The 20504-nt window shown below is 50.9% G+C and overlaps 2 protein-coding genes across 3 annotated transcripts in view; one reads left to right on the forward strand and one right to left on the reverse strand.

The window, feature by feature from the left end:
• Nucleotides 1-380: 380 nt before the first annotated feature.
• On the reverse strand, nt 381-5747 carry NDUFB1 (NADH:ubiquinone oxidoreductase subunit B1). 2 transcript variants are annotated; one of them, XM_075330758.1, is made up of 3 exons: nt 5526-5747; nt 3722-3866; nt 381-530 (listed from the first exon to the last, which is right to left on the reverse strand). In XM_075330758.1, exons 2-3 carry the CDS (start codon nt 3859-3861, stop codon nt 497-499), a joined length of 174 nt encoding a protein of 57 aa, XP_075186873.1. In that variant the 5' UTR covers nt 3862-3866; nt 5526-5747; the 3' UTR covers nt 381-496. The 2 variants fall into 2 exon arrangements, with proteins under 2 accessions (XP_075186873.1, XP_075186874.1); XM_075330759.1 differs by lacking the exon at nt 5526-5747 and adding an exon at nt 5362-5469.
• Nucleotides 5748-5758: 11 nt separating this feature from the next.
• CPSF2 (cleavage and polyadenylation specific factor 2) overlaps nt 5759-20504 on the forward strand; it is a 66234-nt gene continuing 51488 nt past the window's right edge. The window contains exons 1-12 of the mRNA XM_075330757.1: nt 5759-5889; nt 6705-6863; nt 8483-8642; nt 8733-8838; nt 10069-10198; nt 10296-10411; nt 12341-12528; nt 13235-13525; nt 14150-14250; nt 14320-14520; nt 14600-14752; nt 15602-15827. Of these exons, the coding sequence (XP_075186872.1) occupies nt 6715-6863; nt 8483-8642; nt 8733-8838; nt 10069-10198; nt 10296-10411; nt 12341-12528; nt 13235-13525; nt 14150-14250; nt 14320-14520; nt 14600-14752; nt 15602-15827 (1821 nt within the window). The 5' untranslated portion in view covers nt 5759-5889; nt 6705-6714. The remainder of the gene's footprint in view (nt 5890-6704; nt 6864-8482; nt 8643-8732; nt 8839-10068; nt 10199-10295; nt 10412-12340; nt 12529-13234; nt 13526-14149; nt 14251-14319; nt 14521-14599; nt 14753-15601; nt 15828-20504) is intronic.

Raw genomic sequence — 20504 nt, forward strand, 5'->3', positions numbered from 1 at the left:
TATACTGAATGGGCCTGGTTTGGTTCTCGCTCCGCAGGGTCCAGCTCTGCAGCACCTCTTTGTTTTTTCAGTGCTGCTCTGTAGAGAAGTTACTGCTCCTTCTCAGGCCTTGTTCACATTGTCAGTAATGACAGACTCTTTATTCAAAATGTGACAGGAGGGGTGAAAAAAGCAGGAAGAGCGTCAAACATGGAGATAGGACGACGCGCAGGATAAGTATAGTACAGGGGTGTCGATTTATTTATTTTTTTAGTACAAAGTCCAAAACGACTGAGATTTGTGGTGGAATACCCCTTTAATAATGATTTTATTCTTTTTATAAAATATTTTGCTTTTCCAGCTGCTTCAGAAGCCTTCTACAAGAAATTCAGGACACTTAGTAGTGAATATAATTTAATCCAAATAGTATTTATTCCACATGGAACGTGTTCCACACTTTACAAATGAAAAGTTAAAGAAAAAAACAAAAAAAGTCTCCTCCGGCCGCCTTCTCTCTTTACTTCCATGCCTCTTCATTAGGCTTTAGTTCCCTGCAGAAAGTAGAGGAAAAAATAACTATGAAGCTTAAGGCGCCAACGAGGACGAGATCATGACTTAGAATAAGGCTGGTTTCACGTCAGCGTTTTTCTGCCTTAAGGCAAAAAACGCAAACTGCATGTTACTGGATCCATTTTTTGTGGAGTACAACGCATGCCACCGCAAGTGACTTGAACGTTTTTTTAACTGGATCCGTCTACCGGATCCAGCATAAAAACGGACCGTTCACTTGTGTTTCCATGCATTTGGGTGCAGTTTTTTGGCTTAGTTTTGACGGATCCGTTTTTTCTATGTCATCTGCCATTCAGCTCTGCTACATGGCCGCTGACAGCAGACACAGACAGAGCCATTCAGCTCTGCTACATGGCCGCTGACAGCAGACACAGACAGAGCCATTCAGCTCTGCTACATGGCCGCTGACAGCAGACACAGACAGAGCCATTCAGCTCTGCTACATGGCCGCTGACAGCAGACACAGACAGAGCCATTCAGCTCTGCTACATGGCCGCTGACAGCAGACACAGACAGAGCCATTCAGCTCTGCTACATGGCCGCTGACAGCAGACACAGACAGAGCCATTCAGCTCTGCTACATGGCCGCTGACAGCAGACACAGACAGAGCCATGTAGCAGAGCTGAATGGCCGCTGACAGCAGACACAGACAGAGCCGCACGATCAGAATGAACTCAGATGAACGTCACCCGACTTCATTGTCATCCCGCAGCTCTGTCTGTGTGGCATGGCCTGATTTTCAGTCACCGGTGAAGCTCTCATTGGTGACCGCAGTGAGCCGCGCGATCAGCGGTGCCGTCACGGAGGTTACCCGCGGCCACAGCTGAAGTCCTCCCATTGAGATCTGTGGCCGCGGGTAACCTGAGTGACGTTATCGCTGATAGCGCGACTCACTTCAGTTGCTGCGGGAAGCTCGCAGAGAGCGGTCGTGGTCTGTGCCGCTCTCTGTCAGCTTCCGATGTAGCAGAGCTGAAAGTGTCGAGGGACCTCAGTGGATTACGTTGGACGTGGAGGGGTATTTGGGGACTTTATTAAAATGGTGAAAGAGGTTGCTTTTTTTGTCTTATTACAAAAAAATGATTTTTTTGGGTGTATGTGTTTCTTTACAGGTTAATCATGGAAGGTATCTCAAGGAGACATCTGCCATGATTAACCTAGGACTTAGTGGCAGCTATGGGCTGCTGCCATTAACTCCTTATTACCTCGATTGCCACCGCACCATGGCAATTCGGGATGAGCCGGGTACAGTCCCGGGAAAGTCGCATCTCATGGATGCGGCTATTCCGGGCGGCTGCTGGCTGATATTTTTAGGCTGGGTGGCTCCCCATAACGTGGAGCTCCCCATCCTGAGAATACCAGCCTTCAGCCGTGTGGCTTTACCCTGGCTGGTATCAAAATTGGGGTCGGACCGCACGCCGTTTTTTTTAAATTAGAAAAACGCTGATGTGAAACCAGCTTAAGAAAAGAAAGGCTGGAAACAGTGTAGAAAGAAAAACACAAAACAGCAACACCGATCTCTGTCCTGTCCTGATGGTTTGTTACAATGTATCAGTCTAAAGCCTGCTTTACACGCTGCAATGTATCTTACAATGTGTCGGCGGGGTCACGTCGTAAGTGACGCACATCCGGCATCGTAAGGTACATTGCAGTGTGTGACAGGTACGTGCGATTGCGATTGAACGGTAAAACGTTCATCGCACACACATCGTTCATTTCTCTAGAATTGCACGTCAGGTTGTTCATCGTACCCGGGGTAGCACACATCGCAGTGTGTGATACCCCGGGAACGATGAACAGATCTTACCTGCATCCCGCGGCTCCCGGCCAGCAATGCGGAAGGAAGGAGGTGGGCGAGATGTTTATGTCTCGCTTAGCTCCGCCCCTCCGCTTCTATTGGCTGGCTGCCGTGTGATGTCGCTGTGACGCCGAACGTCCCTCCCACTCCAGGAAGTGGACGTTCGCCGCCCACAGCGAGGTCGTATGGACGGGTAAGTACGTGTGACGGGGGTTAATCGGTTGTGCGGCACGATATCGTATGCGAAATTGCAACGTGTAAAGCAGGCTTTAGATCAGAGGTTGGTAATCCAATAATCCAAAGATGGAAGACTGGTCTCAAGTAGATCAGACAGGTAGTGAGATCACTATTCACTGTGGCACCCAAGAGGTTAAACTGCCAGGATCAGTATGGCTGCGTCCACAATGAGGTATTATACGGTCAGTGTACGGACCGGCGAGCGCCGCACATAAGAAGCCGTCACATGCGGTCAGGTGACCCGCCACCGGTGTGTGCGTCCTACACTGACTGTATAAAAGTGCTGTATACAAAGCTAAAGGTGACACATAAAATAGCGCCATAAATACACTGCAGAGAGGCGAGTGATATGACACGGTGAGGGTGGGCTCGGGAGTCTGGGGGGCTGCCATGTCATGTGGTGCAGCAGGTACATATAGAAACCTTCTATATGAAGTGAAAGCTGCACACCAAATTCAGAGAAATATGAAGCAGCATAACTGCTCTATAATACATAAGGAATGAAAAATACAATTAGCCATATGAAAATGGAAATGTGACATTGCAGAACTGCTGAGGATTATTTGAAAAAAAGAGATATTTAGCTAATGTATTGATCAATTCATTACTGCCCCATAACCAACTTCACGGTAATCTCTTATTTATGGGGTCCCTAACCAAATTTTACCTCTATGTGTGGTTTGAGGTAACATTTGGTTAGGTACCCATGCACACAAGCAGGTTTTAACCGCCTATAGAGGTAACATTAGGGACCCCATAAATAAGAGATTACCGTGAAGTGGTTATGGGGCAGTAATGAATTGATCAATACATTAGCTAAATATCTTTTTTTTTTTTTCAAATAATCCTCAGTAGTTATGCAATGTCACATTTCAATTTTTCATATGGCTAATTGTATTTTTCATTCCTTATGTCTTATAGAGCAGTTTTGCTTCTTCATATTTCCCTGAATTTGGTGTGCAGCTTTCACTTCATATAGATTGTGTGTTTTTTGGCTAGCACCCTGTTCACATTTACAACGGTGTTCCAGCAGTCTTTTTGATTGACATATTGAAACCATGACACCACTGTGACCAGAGCCTAAATCCGGACGACCCTGGAGAAGCCGTCAGTTCTTCCCCGGAGCCGGCTCCTCTCACCTCTGGAAGAGGCGGCTTTTATTCTTGTACAGAGTCATCTTTGAGTCGTTCCACTTATCCAGGTAATATCCAACCGTGACCCCAAACGGCAGCACCGCGTACATCCACGAGTCCCGGAGCAAGGCGACAATGTTCACCATGGCGGCTGTGAGAAAAAGAAGGACCGTGACGCCACACTTACTCCAATACTGCGTACCCTCCACACACCCCAGCACCGGCAGTGTGACCCAACTGCTGCCTCAACCCCACCAGGACCCTGACTGATGCCTCAATCCCCAAGGGACTCCGACTGGTGCCTCAACCCCTAAGGGACTGTGAATGATGCCTCAACCCCACCAGGACCCCGACTGATGCCTCAATCCCCAAGGGACTGCGACTGATGCCTCAACCCACCAGGACCCCGACTGATGCCTCAACCCCCAAGGGACTGCGACTGATGCCTCAACCCACCAGGACCCCGACTGATGCCTCAACCCCCAAGGGACTGCGACTGATGCATCAACCAACCAGGACCCCAACTGATGCCTCAACCCCCAAGGGACTGCGACTGATGCATCAACCAACCAGGACCCCAACTGATGCCTCAACCCCCAAGGGACTGCGACTGATGCCTCAACCCACCAGGACCCCGACTGATGCCTCAACCCCCAAGGGACTGCGACTGATGCCTCAACCCACCAGGACCCCAACTGATGCCTCAACCCCCAAGGGACTGCGACTGATGCCTCAACCCACCAGGACCCCAACTGATGCCTCAACCCCCAAGGGACTGCGACTGATGCCTCAACCCACCAGGAACCGACTGATGCCTCAACCCCCAAGGGACTGCGACTGATGCCTCAACCCACCCAGGACCCCAACTGGTGCCTCAACCCTCCCAGGGACCCCGACTGATGCCTCAACCCCCAAGGGACTGCAACTGATGCCTCAACCCTCCCAGGGACCCCGACTGATGCCTCAACCCCCCAGGGGCCCCCACTGTTGCCTCAGCCCCCCCCCCAGGGGCCCACACTGTTGCCTCAACCCCCCCCCCCAGGGGCCCACACTGTTGCCTCAACCCCCCCCCCCCCAGGGGCCCACACTGTTGCCTCAACCCCCCCCCCCAGGGGCCCACACTGTTGCCTCAACCCCCCCTCCCCCAGGGGCCCACACTGTTGCCTCAACCCCCCCCCAGGGGCCCACACTGTTGCCTCAACCCCCCCCCCCCCCCAGGGGCCCACATTGTTGCCTCAACCCCCCCCAGGGACCCCCACTGTTGCTTCATGCCCCCAGGGACCCCCACTGTTGCCTCAACCCCCCCACCCAGGGGCCCACACTGTTGCCTCATCCCCCCAGGGACCCCCACTGTTGCCTCAACCCCACTCCCCCCAGTGACCCCCCCCACCGTTGCCTCCACCCCACTCCCCCCACTGTTGCCTCAACCCCACTCCCCCCACTGTTGCCTCAACCCCACTCCCCCCACTGTTGCCTCAACCCCACTCCCCCCAGTGACCCCCACACTGTTGCCTCAACCCCACTCCCCCCAGTGACCCCCACACTGTTGCCTCAACCCCACTCCCCCCAGTGACCCCCCCCTCACTGGTGCCTCAATCACATCACTGGAAGCCCCAGTCCCGGGGATCCCGTTATTCCCAGCTCACATTAGGGGTCAGGTCTTCACCCTCCAGTGTTGTCCGTTCTCCAGGGGCCGGTGACCGCCGCCCGCTCCCCCTCAGCTCTGGGCCCCTGCACCACCGGATCCCTCAGTCTTGTCACTGTCCCGTCCCCCCCCGTTTTCCGCCCGGTGGTTCAGGCCCGTCCTCACCTGTCCGGACCCGAGCGCTGGATACAGAGAGGACACCGGACGAGACCACTGTCAGGAGGGGGGTGACTTTCCCGTAGAAACCCGTCTCACCCCCCGCAGTATCAGAACAGAATAATATGTATCTAGCAGAGGCTGAATATGGACAGGAAGGATTTGGTTTTACTGTTCCTCTAGATTTAATTCTCTCCCGACGCTTCCCCTTTCTTGTGACATGGACTGCGCTGGGGCTAGTTCCGGTCATGCGCAGTGACGCCTGGGGGGCTGGCGGGAGCCGGTGTGCCGGGACTGAGGTGTAGAGGCCGGTGCAGGCACTGTAGGGTGCTCTGAGGGCCGCGGTACCGGCAGAGGGGCTCTTGTGTGACTGGTAGGTCATTGCTCGGTGCTGTGGCCCCAGGGCTGCGGGGCCCATGTGCTGCTAGGGAAGAGCATTGTCGCCATGGTAACACTGTTGGACGATTTGTCCTAGAGCTGGGCGTTTAGGGGTTAATGTAGCACTATAATCCGTCTGCGTCCTGTCATCTCCACGTAATACGTCTGCTTCATGTCAGTGAATGGAATGACTCCAACCTGTAACTAAAGCACATGCCACCCCGGCCCTTCTGGAGCTCCGCCACCCCGACCCCTCCGGCCCTCCGCCACCCCGACCCCTCCGGCCCTCCGCCACCCCGACCCCTCCGGCCCTCCGCCACCCCGACCCCTCCGGCCCTCCCGCCACCCCGACCCCTCCGGCCCTCCCGCCACCCCGACCCCTCCGGCCCTCCCGCCACCCCGACCCCTCCGGCCCTCCGGCCCTCCCGCCACCCCGGCCCCTCCGGCCCTCCCGCCACCCCGACCCCTCCGGACCCTCCCGCCACCCCGACCCCTCCGGCCCTCCGCCACCCCGACCCCTCCGGCCCTCCCGCCACCCCCGACCCCTCCGGCCCTCCGACCCCTCCGGCCCTCCCGCCACCCCGACCCCTCCGGCCCTCCGCCACCCCGACCCCTCCGGCCCTCCCGCCACCCCCGACCCCTCCGGCCCTCCCGCCACCCCGTCCCTCACACATTGTCACATAATGGGACAATTCTTATGCTCCCCCCAATAGCACCCGGAGCACCCTGTGTACAGACCGACTCTACCCCCTTCACTAAACAACTGCTGTGAGGTTTTACATCAGTTTTCACTTTTGTTTTTACTTTAAGATTTGGCAAGATGACGTCTATCATCAAACTTACGACGCTCTCCGGAGCCCAAGAGGAGTCCGCGCTCTGCTACCTGCTGCAAGTCGATGAGTTTCGCTTCCTCCTGGATTGTGGCTGGGATGAAAACTTCTCCATGGAAATAATAGAATCAATTAAAAAGTATGTGACTTATTCTGTATTATACTCCAGAGCTGCACTCACTATTCTGCTGGTGCAGTCACTGTGTACATACATTACATTACTGATCCTGAGTTACCTCCTGTATTATACTCCAGAGCTGCACTCACTATTCTGCTGGTGCAGTCACTGTGCACATACATTACTGATCCTGAGTTACCTCCTGTATTATACTCCAGAGCTGCACTCACTATTCTGCTGGTGCAGTCACTGTGTACATACATTACATTACTGATCCTGAGTTACCTGCTATATTATACTCCAGAGCTGCACTCACTATTCTGCTGGTGCAGTCACTGTGTACATACATTACATTACTGATCCTGAGTTACCTGCTATATTATACTCCAGAGCTGCACTCACTATTCTGCTGGTGCAGTCACTGTGTACATACATTACATTACTGATCCTGAGTTACCTCCTGTATTATACTCCAGAGCTGCACTCACTATTCTGCTGGTGCAGTCACTGTGTACATACATTACATTACTGATCCTGAGTTACCTCCTATATTATACTCCAGAGCTGCACTCACTATTCTGCTGGTGCAGTCACTGTGTACATACATTACATTACTGATCCTGAGTTACCTCCTGTATTATACTCCAGAGCTGCACTCACTATTCTGCTGGTGCAGTCACTGTGCACATACATTACTGATCCTGAGTTACCTCCTGTATTATACTCCAGAGCTGCACTCACTATTCTGCTGGTGCAGTCACTGTGTACATACATTACTGATCCTGAGTTACCTCCTGTATTATACTCCAGAGCTGCACTCACTATTCTGCTGGTGCAGTCACTGTGTACATACATTACATTACTGATCCTGAGTTACCTGCTATATTATACTCCAGAGCTGCACTCACTATTCTGCTGGTGCAGTCACTGTGTACATACATTACATTACTGATCCTGAGTTACCTGCTATATTATACTCCAGAGCTGCACTCACTATTCTGCTGGTGCAGTCACTGTGTACATACATTACATTACTGATCCTGAGTTACCTCCTGTATTATACTCCAGAGCTGCACTCACTATTCTGCTGGTGCAGTCACTGTGTACATACATTACATTACTGATCCTGAGTTACCTCCTATATTATACTCCAGAGCTGCACTCACTATTCTGCTGGTGCAGTCACTGTGTACATACATTACATTACTGATCCTGAGTTACCTCCTGTATTATACTCCAGAGCTGCACTCACTATTCTGCTGGTGCAGTCACTGTGTACATACATTACATTACTGATCCTGAGTTACCTCCTGTATTATCTTCCAGAGCTGCACTCACTATTCTGCTGGTGCAGTCACTGTGTACATACATTACATTACTGATCCTGAGTTACCTCCTGTATTATCTTCCAGAGCTGCACTCACTATTCTGCTGGTGCAGTCACTGTGTACATACATTACATTACTCATCCTGTGTTACCTCTTGTATTATACTCCAGAGCTGCACTCACTATTCTGCTGATCTCAAACTCTTTCTGAACGTTTCAGAGCTTGATCGTATGAATATTGCGCTTCGTTTACAGGACAATCCCATTAAATATTTGTGCAGAATATTTTATAGCTTTTGTTCTCTCTGTCTAGATATGTCCATCAAGTGGATGCGGTTCTCCTGTCTCATCCGGACCCCCTCCACCTTGGGGCGCTCCCCTTTGCAGTTGGTAAATTGGGGTTAAACTGTGCGATCTACGCCACCATCCCCGTGTACAAGATGGGGCAGATGTTCATGTACGATCTGTACCAGGTCTGTGCGGCTCCTCTGACGTTTCTCGTCATTTTGATGTCTTTATTCCGCTCTCGTTCATAAGATGATCACTGCCATTTCTCGCTTCAGTCTCGGCACAACACGGAGGATTTCAGTCTTTACACTCTGGATGACGTGGACTCCGCTTTCGATAAAATACAACAATTGAAGTTTTCCCAGATCGTTCACCTGAAAGGTAAAGCAAGGTTTACTGTTCTGTTTTCCTTTTTTTCCTCCTCTTTTTGTAGTGTTTATTTTGCTGGCTATATTCATATAAATCCTGGAGCCTGATGGCTGCCATTCTGTGACACAAGTACATCATATTAAGGCTTAGTTGCATGTACAGTGGAACCTTGCTTAACGAGAACAATCCGTTCTGGGACTGCGCTTGTTAACCAAGTTACTCGTTCAGCAAAGCAAGATTTCCCATAGGAAATAATGCAATGCAAACGATTCGTTCCACAACTTGTTACATGTCCCATCATGGTCCCCTATTCTGTCATTCCACACATGCACAAACTCTCACAAACACACACACACATGCACAAACTCTCACAAATACACATGCACACAAGCGCACATATTATATGCTCACCTTACCTTCCGTTCCATCACCGACGGTCTCCTGGGACTTTCTGTTCTCTGGTACGGAGCCGGGCTGTGTATCGCGTTATCATAACGACGAGGGAGGAACTTCCCGGCCAGAGCGCTGAAGTCAAAGGCAGAGCAGCTTGCCTCTGATTGGCCAGCGCGCTGCCTTTCAGTAGCGGCTGACGGGAAGTTCCTCCCTCGTCGCTATGGATGCCGATACACAGCGTGGACTGGAGCGCAGCGGCGAACTACAGGACCCAGGAGGCCGGCGATGAAACGGAAGGTACACTATATTATGTTATATTATATGCTCACCTTACCTTCCGTTCCATCGCCGGCCTCCTGGGTCTTGTAGTTCGCTGCGAGGACGTCACGATGTACCCGGGAACTACAAGAACCATGAAGCCGGCGGTGGAACGGAAGATAAGGTGAGCATAATATTGTATGTGCGTGCGTGCGTGCGGGTGTGTTTGTGTGGACTGCAAGACCGTGTTAGAGCGCGGTGGATGTACGGAACCGGAAGTGTGTGCGGTGAGGATTTTGCTCGTACGGTAAAGCTTTCTCGTAAAGCGGGTTACAAATTTACAGAAAGCTTTGCTTGTTAAGCGAAATTCTCGTTAACTGGGTTACTCGTTAAGCGAGGCTCCACTGTATTTGTTTTATTTATAAAAATACCATAAGAAACCTAATAGAGGAAACTTGTGGTTGTGAAGACATAGCAACCAGAATGAAAACCTCCATTCTTTACACTGCTGCCTTTACTTAAGTAGGTTTAGAGCCCTTTAAAGAACCATTCTCCATTGACTCTTCATTCCACTTTTGTATTTTTCTGTAGGTAAAGGACACGGATTGTCCATCACTCCGCTGCCGGCTGGTCACATGATTGGTGGAACGATATGGAAAATCGTGAAGGACGGAGAGGAAGAGATTGTGTATGCCGTGGACTTTAATCACAAGCGGGAGATGTAAGCCGGGCACTGCTGAGGGTTGTAGTGTGGCGGGAGATCCTGCTCTCGTTGCAGTCACATGGAGTATAACACTTTTTTTTTTTTTCTTTTTCAGACACTTGAATGGTTGCTCTTTGGAGATGATCAGTCGTCCATCGCTGCTCATCACTGACAGCTTCAACGCCACCTACGTCCAACCCCGGAGAAAACAGCGAGATGAACAACTGCTCAGTGTGTATTAACCCCTCTTTGTCAGTCTAATACTGTCCTGCAGAGATGTAGCGTGAACCTGATTGGGTCCTAAAACTGTGTGTTGACAGTTTCTGCTTGACGTTTCTAGCTTTATGCTACACATTGCATGCAAGAACTCGGAGCTACATTAGATGTGTAGAATCTGCAAGTCCAAAATATTGTCTTCTAAACTAAGGCAACCTTTTGGTTCTGACACATCAGTGCAGGGGCACACAGCGCCTATTGATGTCTGTGGGTTAACATTTAATACATTGGTGTTATGAGGGGTATTTTAACATGGAGGCGATGTAGGTTCTTTAAAGTCCGACACTTGGTCGGAGACTATAATCCAGCACTAATGTAAATTTACAGCATGGGGTGAAAGCTTTAGTAGTTGTAGGTCTGGTCACCGGCCATCAGTCTCAATGATGGACCCTGAGGACCAGTATATTCTTTCGTCTTCTCTTTTGCTGTGTATACATAAAGCTTAGTGACCACGCCGATGCATCTGTAGGACCCGGATAACACATAATTTCTGATTATCTGCCCACCATTTTACTGCTGCTCTGGCCTAGCAGACTCAAATCAACCTTCCCAATGATTTGTACCACTATATTGGGCTTTTTTCCTCTGTAACTAGGGCTCCAATGGATGCCCCAGTTACAGTATAAAAAAAAATTAACAATAAAAGAAAAAAAGGTTCCACAAAGACCTTTTTATTTATGAAAAAAGTAAATCTAATAATAACATAATGGGGAATTAAAATAAAAAAAAAGTCCCTAATGCAAAAGAAAAAATTATCTGATTTCTTTCCTGCACAACACATTTTATTGATATACCTATAACAAATGCCAATAAAACCTAAAGGTGGCAAGAAGTAAAATAAAAAAATGAATTCCTTTTATTAAGTCCTAATATACAAAAAAACACACTAAAGAATGGGACACAACACAAGTAAGAAATGAGAAGAAAAATGGTAAAATCACCAGGAATGAGATCTAACAGTAACCTGCAGTCACTGCATCCCCAATACAGATCCTCATACTAGAGGTGATCCAGGAACCAAAAATACCACCGACTAATGGCAGCAGTAAACGGACCTTAGAAAGTGATGTAGCCACAATGCAACAAATGACTGGTTACCAAGTAGGGACCCATGGACTCTGTCACCAGTTTTTTTATGTAATCCGAGAGCAGCATGATGCAGGTGCGGAGTCCCTGATTCCAGCGATGCAGCACTTTTTGGCCTGTTTGCTGTCATTTTGATACAATCACTGTTTTCTCTGCTTCAGATGTAGCAGTTTTCAAATGCTGTGCCCTGTATAACCCTGCCCATACCACTGATTGGCAGTTTTCTGTGTACACTGTGCATAGGCAGAAAGCTGCCAAGTGAGCAGTCGACTACAAGGCACGAGATGATCCTGTAGTGATAATATCCTGCTCATAAACACTGATTTTATTGACTCAGCAACTTAATGGCTATATCTGGGACGTTAACAAATAAATTAAATAACCGGTAAGTATTTGCTAATTACCTGCCTGTTGTAATCGGCGATCTGTGACCACTGTGTGCCGGTGAGCAACGGTGCCAAGTACCACAGGCAGATAGATAGCAACTACCTGCCTGTTAGTGTTTAGGCATGTTTTAAGTCCCAGATATACCCTTTAAGTGACACATCACTGGAATCTAGGTCTTTGCTCCTACATCATGCTACTCTGGTATTAAATAGCAAAAACCTGCCGACAGATTTCCTTTAAGGCCCTTTCAGCCTGGTCATTAAGAAGTTAGTCTTTCTAAAGGGTTATTAAAAATTTCAAAACAATATGGGCTAACTTGCTGATTACTTGGGTATTACTGTTGGGCCCCAGTGTTCCTGATATTGAATTACACAGCACTATTGGGGTTTTTTTTTTCCGTTTTTTTCACAGCGAATGTACTGGAGACCTTGCGAGGGGACGGGAATGTATTGATCGCTGTGGACACCGCCGGCAGAGTCTTGGAACTGGCGCAGCTTCTCGACCAGATTTGGAGAACCAAAGACGCCGGCCTCGGAGTGTATTCTCTAGCTTTGCTCAATAACGTCAGCTACAATGTGGTGGAGTTCTCCAAGTCTCAGGTAAGTCACATCCAAAAGCTGATGAGTCTTATGCCGGCTTTACACGCTACAATATATCTTACGATGTGTCGGCGGGGTCACGTCGTAAGTGACGCACATCCGGCATCGTAAGGTACATTGCAGTGTGTGACAGCTACATGCGATTGCGAATGAACGGTAAAACGTTCATCGCATGCACGTCGTTCATTCCTCATGAATTGAACGTCAGGTTGTTCATCGTACCCGGGGTAGCGCACATCGCAGTGTGTGACACCCCGGGAACGATGAACAGATCTTACCTGCGTCCTGCGGCTCCCGGCCAGCAATGCGGAAGGAAGGAGGTGGGCGGGATGTTTACGTCCCGCTCATCTCCGCCCCTCCGCTTCTATTGGCCGGCTGCAGCGTGACGTCACTGTGACGCCGAACGTCCCTCCCACTCCAGGAAGTGGACGTTCGCCGCCCACATCGAGGTCGTATGGACGGGTAAGTACGTGTGACGGGTTAATCGTTTGTGCGGCACATTCAACAAAATTGAACGTGCCACACATACGATGGGGGCAGTTACGATCGCATATGATATCGTATGCAGAATCGTAACATGTAAAGCAGGCTTTATCCAAATCGGTGATTGGGTTGGGACACCGGACGCGCCGCCCTTGAGGGATTGCACATAACGCAGTATCGTTTTCTTGCTCCTTCCTTGCGGTGACGTCTCCTCTCATTACAGGTGGAGTGGATGAGCGATAAGCTCATGAGATGTTTTGAAGACAAGAGGAACAACCCCTTCCAGTTCCGTCACCTGTCCCTGTGTCACGGCTTTGCTGATCTGGCTCGTGTGCCCAGTCCTAAGGTCGTACTCGCCAGCCAGCCTGATCTGGAGTGTGGATTTTCCCGAGAGCTGTTCATCCAGTGGTGCCAAGATCCCAAAAACTCTGTCATCCTCACGTACAGGACCACCCCTGGGACTCTCTCCCGCTACCTGATAGACAACCCTACAGAAAAAGTGATAGACATGGAGGTAATCCTGAACCTGGAGCTGAAAGCTGAGGGCTTTTTTGCAGTACATCGTGGCAAGAAAGGAGTTAAAAGTGGTCTCTTTAGCCCAGTAACAAGAATGAATGCTGAAGGTTTGATTTCTGGGACCCCCAAGCGATCCTAACAATGCAGGACTGCGCCGCCATCACAGTATTGCCCTGTACAGCGCCACACCTGGCTGGGAAGGGGAGTGCCACTGTGCATAGGAATATCTGTGATGGTGACGTGGTGCTTCAGTCTCAGGAATTGTGGCCGGACGTACAGCAATATTGAAGTGGCGCAATATCCCAGTGCACTGCCATCACTTACTGACATGGGGACAATATTTTATTTTTTATGAAGGGCATGCTTACCATAAAGGAAACCCAGCCTGTCCCTAAAGTCAGTCCTTCTATCCAAAATAGCAGCAATTCTAAAGGGTCAAGGGCAGACACCCGGTCTGTGCTCGCCCTCCACTCCCCATTGGAGTATGATGGCATGCCACACTACGTGAGGTTTTTTTGGTTGTTTTTTTTTTCTGCGGTGTTCAGTACTCAGCATGCACCACTGTCTGATATATTCATTTTTGCCTATCTATTATATCTGACCATGTACCGTTAACTTTCAGCTAAGAAAACGAGTGAAGTTAGAAGGAAGGGAGCTGGAGGAATATCTGGAAAAAGAAAAGCTGAAGAAGGAAGCAGCCAAAAAACTGGAACAGGCTAAAGAGTAAGTGCTGAGTGTGGTGTTTGTGCATCTTCTTCACCGCTCTAATGTCTCCTCTCCTCCATTATCAAGAGCTGACATTGACTCCAGCGACGAGAGTGACACCGAAGAAGACATCGACCAGCCCATGGCCCACAAGACCAAACACGACCTGATGATGAAGAACGAGGGCAGCAGGAAAGGCAGCTTCTTCAAGCAGGCGAAAAAGTCTCACCCCATGTTCCCTGCCCCCGAAGAACGAATCAAATGGGATGAGTACGGTGAAATCATTAAGTGAGTGTCTGTCCCGTGTGCAGTCTGTGCTGATTGCATATGCCGTCACGTTCATGATTTTCCCCGTTTTAACAAAAAGGCCGGAAGACTTCTTGGTTCCTGAACTCCAAGCAACAGAAGAGGAAAAGAACAAGCTGGAATCTGGACTGACCAACGGGGAGGAACCAATGGCCCAAGATTTGTCAGACGTCCCAACCAAGTGTGTGTCTACGACGGAGCCGATGGAGATCAAGTGAGTGAGTCTGCAGGGGGGCTTGTTGGCTGCTGCTCCAGTAAGGCTATGTGCGCACGTTGCGTAATTGCATGCAGCTACGCTGCGATCTGCACCGCAGCGTAACTGCATGTGTCCTGCGTCCCCAGCACAATCTATGGAGATTGTGCAGGAGACGTGCGCACGTGGCGTATTAGAGCGCAGCGCTTCGGCTGCTGCCCGAAGCGCGCGTTCTAAGAAGTGACACGTCACTTATTCCGTGTGCTCTGCCTGCAGGTCCCGCTCTGTCTATGGGAGGAGCGGCAGTCAGAGCGCATGGAATCGGCTTTTTTTTTATTTTTTTTTCATTACGGACTGTTTCTGCAGCGATTTGAAGCGTACGTGTGCTGTTCAAATCGCTGCAGAAATTTCTGCAGTGACAAATGCTACGTGCGCACATAGCCTAAGAGGGATTGCAACCCTTTATCTACTCGTGTAGAAAACCTAAAGGGCTTCACTGGGGAAGCATACACAGGGACGTCTACGAAATATCCAGGTACCTCAACCTCCTTCACACATCCGTATTCTTCATCAGTGTTTCATCAGTATTTGGATGCCAACACCAGTAGTTTCTCTAAAACACAGAACATGTGCCAGTCTTTCAATTCTATGTTTTCTCTGTCATTTCCTGGCTTTGGCAAACAGTGATGCAAAAATACTGATGTGTGAATGAGGTGTAAGTCTGCATAGCGCTGTACGCAGCCGACAGCAGAAGGTTGAGTCCAAGACCTTCTGGAAAAGCTACTTCAATCCTTATATTTAGTGCACTCTCTTACATTAATGGTTGCAATGGTTAGCATACCCTAAATAGCCTTATTTTCTTTCTTCCAGAGCCAGGGTGACTTACATTGATTATGAAGGCCGGTCTGATGGAGATTCCATCAAGAAGATCATCAACCAGATGAAGCCACGTCAGCTAGTAATTATCCACGGGCCGCCCAAAGCAAGTCAGGACCTTGCCGAGGCCTGCCGAGCGTTTGGAGGCAAAGATATTAAAGTTTATACCCCAAAACTACATGAGACGGTGGATGCAACAAGTGAAACACACATTTACCAGGTAATGTGGCGGGTTCTTTATTTATTTATTGTTTAACTCTGGAAAAACAGTGTTGATTCATTTCAGAAAACTTATTAATATAAACTGTGCTTGTTTTTTTTTTAAAAAAAAAAAAGAGTATTATTCACCCTTCCCGAGTCCAGCGATGCACCACCTCCATTGCTCCTGGTGTCTGTTATAACCACCCAATTATTGAGCTCAGCATCTTCTGCCATATTCATAGGCTGAGCTTAGTGATTGGTAGAAGTGCTGTCGACATGATATCAGCGCTGTAGACAAACAGCGGAGCGCAGGCGCTGACCCGGGGAGGGTGAGGAATACTCCGTTTCTTTGTCGCTCCATTGGGAGACCCAGACAATTGGGTGTATAGCTTCTGCCTCCGGAGGCCACACAAAGTATTACACTTAAAAGTGTAAACCCCTCCCCTCTGCCTATACACCCCCCCGTGCATCACGGGCTCCTCAGTTTTTATGCTTTGTGTTGAAGGAGGCACACATACACGCATAGCTCCACAACTTAGTCAGCAGCAGCTGCTGACTTTATCGGATGGAAGAAAAGAGGGCCCATAACAGGGCCCCCGGCATGCTCCCTTCTCACCCCACTCTGGTCGGCGGTGCTGTTAAGGTTGAGGTACCCATTGCGGGTACAAAGGCTGGAGCCACATGCTGTTTTCCTTCCCCATCCCTTAGGGGCTCTGGGTGACGTGGGATCCTAACCGGTCACCAGGCACTGGGACCGTGCTCCCTCCGCAGCCCCTGGGGGAATCTGCTGGACAGGAGACCGGGTATCGTCAGGGACAGGCCCTGCTCCTCTGAGGTACTCTGTGTCCCCTTGGGGACGGAACATAGAGCGCCTGTGTAATGGACGCTGCAGCAGCTGCTGGGTGTGTTTGTGCGCCGGGACTACCGCGCTGACCGCGCTTGTTTGCCGGCCGAGCTTATAACTTTAGTCCCCGGCTTTTGCGGCCTAGTACCGCATACTCCCGCCCCCGGGCCTGCCAGTCAGGGGTAAGGGCGGGACGCTGCACTGGACGTCAGCGCTGAGGGCTGGAGCATACTTTGTATCCTCCTCCCCCCTCACTGAGCACCGTGGGGCACCAGATTCCCGCACTTTCTGAGGCACGCCCACGGCTCCCTCCTCCTCACAGAACGCTGGCAGCCATTCCTATCAGCACTTCTGGCGCTGGAGAACTTCAGAACGAGCTCCACAGCTCTGGGAGGCCCAGGCAGGGAATCTGGTGGTCACACAACCGCTGAGGGCGGTCGGTAAGCCGCACCTGTTACTAGGTGCTGGCCCCCCTGGGTGCCGAAGTGTATATTTATATGCTTATATTGTATACATTTACTCTGTACGGCCGCACTATTGCTTTTGGCTATATACCCTCACTGATTGCTCTAGAGGAGACAACAGCATGTCGTCCGCAAAAAGCAAGGGTGCCAAGGCACAGGCTTATTTTGCAACCTGTACCTCATGTGCGGCTATGCTACCTGCAGGTTCCACCTACCCTCATTGTGTGCAATGCTCGGCCCCGGTGACACTCTCTCAGCAGGAGCCTCTGCCACTGGTGGGACCCTCGGCCCAGGTGGAACCACCTGCTGCCACTGTCCAGGTGGCAGGGACAGAGTTTGCAGTATTCGCTGACAAACTTTCTGAGTCTATGGATAGATGGTCTGCTAAGATACTAGAAGCCTTGCAGTCCAGACCGGTAACACAGGCCCCGGGCACTGTTGAATCATTGCCTCCAGGCCCCCCTCGGTTGGAGCAGCAAAGTGCTCCTGGGGCGACTCATAGGTCCCACGGTGAGGACTCCGACACGGACCGCAGTCCCAGACCGGCTAAGCGGGCTCGCTGGGAGCTTCCCTCGACTTCATCTCACTGTTCAGGGTCTCAGCATGAGGACTCTCTAGAGGATGAGGCGGATGTGGCAGATCAGGGCTCTGATCCTGACACTGCTCTCAACCTTGATACACCTGAGGGGGACGCCATAGTAAACGACCTTATAGCGTCCATCAATCAGGTGTTAGAACTCTCTCCTCCAGCTCCTCCGATTGAGGAGTCAGCTTCTCAGCAGGAGAAATTCCGCTTTAGGTTTCCCAAACGTACACGGAGTGCGTTTCTTGATCACTCCGACTTCAGAGATACAGTCCAGAAACACCGAGCTTTTCCGGATAAGCGTTTTACTAAGCGCCTTAATGACACACGTTACCCCTTCCCCCCTGACGTAGTCAAGGGTTGGGCTCAGTGTCCCAAGGTGGATCCTCCAGTCTCTAGACTGGCGGCTAGATCCGTAGTAGCAGTGGCAGATGGTGCATCACTCAAGGATGCCACTGACAGGCAGATAGAGCTCCTGATGAAATCCATCTATGAAGCTATAGGCGCGTCTTTTGCTCCGGCATTCGCAGCCGTGTGGGCACTACAAGCTATCTCAGCTTGTCATGCGCAGATTAATGCAGTTACACGTGCCTCTACTCCGCAGGTTGTGTCCTTAACCTCTCAGGCGTCGGCGTTTGCGTCCTACGCCATGAATGCTGTCCTGGACTCTGCGAGCCGTACGGCGGTAGCATCCGCCAATTCGGTGGCAGTCCGCAGGGCCATGTGGCTACGTGAATGGAAGGCAGACTCTGCTTCCAAAAAGTTCTTAACCGGTTTGCCATTTTCTGGCGACCGCCTGTTTGGCGAGCGATTGGATGAAATCATTAAACAATCCAAGGGAAAGGACTCATCCTTACCCCAGCCCAAACCAAACAGACCTCAACAACGGAAGGTACAATCGAGGTTTCGGTCCTTTCGGCCCGCGGGCAGGTCTCAATTCTCCTCGTCCAACAGGCCACAGAAGGGTCAGAGGAACTCCGATTCATGGCGGTCTAAGTCACGTCCTAAAAAGACCGCCGGAGGAACCGCTCCCAAAGCGGCCTCCTCATGACTTTCGGCCTCCCCAAACCGCATCCTCGGTCGGTGGCAGGCTCTCCCGCTTTTGCGACGCCTGGTTGCCACATGTCCAAGACCGATGGGTGAGAGACATTCTATCTCACGGTTACAGGATAGAGTTCAGCTCTCGTCCTCCGACTCGTTTCTTCAGAACATCTCCGCCCCCCGAGCGAGCCGATGCTCTTCTTCAGGCGGTGTGCACTCTGAAGGCAGAAGGAGTGGTGATCCCGGTTCCCCTTCAGCAATGGGGTCACGGTTTTTACTCCAACTTGTTTGTGGTGCCAAAAAAAGGACGGATCCTTCCGTCCTGTTCTGGACCTCAAACTGCTCAACAGACACGTGAAACAGACACGTGAAATCCAGGCGGTTCCGGATGGAATCTCTCCGCTCCGTCATCGCCTCGATGTCCCAAGGAGACTTCCTAGCATCAATCGACATCAGGGATGCTTATCTCCACGTGCCGATTGCACCAGAGCATCAGCGCTTCCTGCGTTTCGCCATTGGGGACGAACATCTTCAGTTCGTGGCACTGCCTTTCGGCCTGGCGACAGCCCCACGGGTCTTCACCAAGGTCATGGCAACAGTGGTAGCAGTCCTACACTCTCAGGGACACTCGGTGATCCCTTACTTAGACGATCTTCTTGTCAAGGCCCCCTCTCGGGTGGCATGCCAACACAGCCTGAACATTGCTCTGGAGACTCTCCAGAGATTCGGGTGGATCATCAATTTCCCAAAGTTAAAAATTGACACCGACCCAATCGCTGACATATCTCGGGATGGAGTTTCATACTCTCTCTGCGATAGTGAAACTTCCGCTGGACAAACAGCGTTCACTACAGACAGGGGTGCAATCTCTCCTGCAGGGCCAGTCACACCCCCTGAGGCGCCTCATGCACTTCCTAGGGAAGATGGTAGCAGCAATGGAGGCAGTTCCATTTGCGCAGTTTCATCTGCGTCCACTTCAATGGGACATTCTCCGCAAATGGGACAGGAAGTCGACGTCGGAACGTCTCCCTTTCTCGGGCGACCAAGGCCTCCCTTCAGTGGTGGCTTCTTCCCACTTCCTTGTCGAAGGGGAAATCATTCCTGCCCCCATCCTGGGCTGTGGTCACGACGGACGCGAGTCTGTCAGGGTGGGGAGCGGTCTTCCTCCACCACAGGGCTCAGGGTACCTGGACTCAGCCAGAGTCCTCCCTTCAGATCAATGTTCTGGAGATAAGGGCAGTGTATCTAGCCCTAAAGGCGTTCCAGCCGTGGCTGGAAGGCAGGCAGATCCGAATTCAGTCGGACAACGCCACGGCGGTGGCATACATCAACCACCAAGGCGGCACACGCAGTCGGCAAGCCTTCCAGGAAGTTCGGCGGATTCTGCTGTGGGTGGAAGCCACAGCCTCCACCATCTCCGCAGTTCACATCCCGGGCGTAGAAAACTGGGAAGCAGACTTTCTCAGTCGTCAGGTCATGGACGCAGGGGAATGGTCTCTTCACCCGGACGTGTTTCAAGAGATCTGTTGCCGCTGGGGGAAGCCGGACGTCGACCTAATGGCGTCCCGGCACAACAACAAGGTCCCGGCATTCATGGCACGGTCTCAAGATCACAGAGCTCTGGCGGCAGACGCATTAGTTCAGGATTGGTCGCAGTTTCGACTGCCTTATGTATTTCCTCCTCTGGCACTGCTGCCCAGAGTGTTACGCAAGATCAGGTCCGACTGCCGCCGCGTCATCCTCGTCGCTCCAGACTGGCCGAGG

The sequence above is a fragment of the Anomaloglossus baeobatrachus genome, chromosome 12 (assembly GCF_048569485.1).
Source record: "Anomaloglossus baeobatrachus isolate aAnoBae1 chromosome 12, aAnoBae1.hap1, whole genome shotgun sequence".
In the NCBI taxonomy this organism is placed as follows: Eukaryota; Metazoa; Chordata; class Amphibia; order Anura; family Aromobatidae; genus Anomaloglossus; species Anomaloglossus baeobatrachus.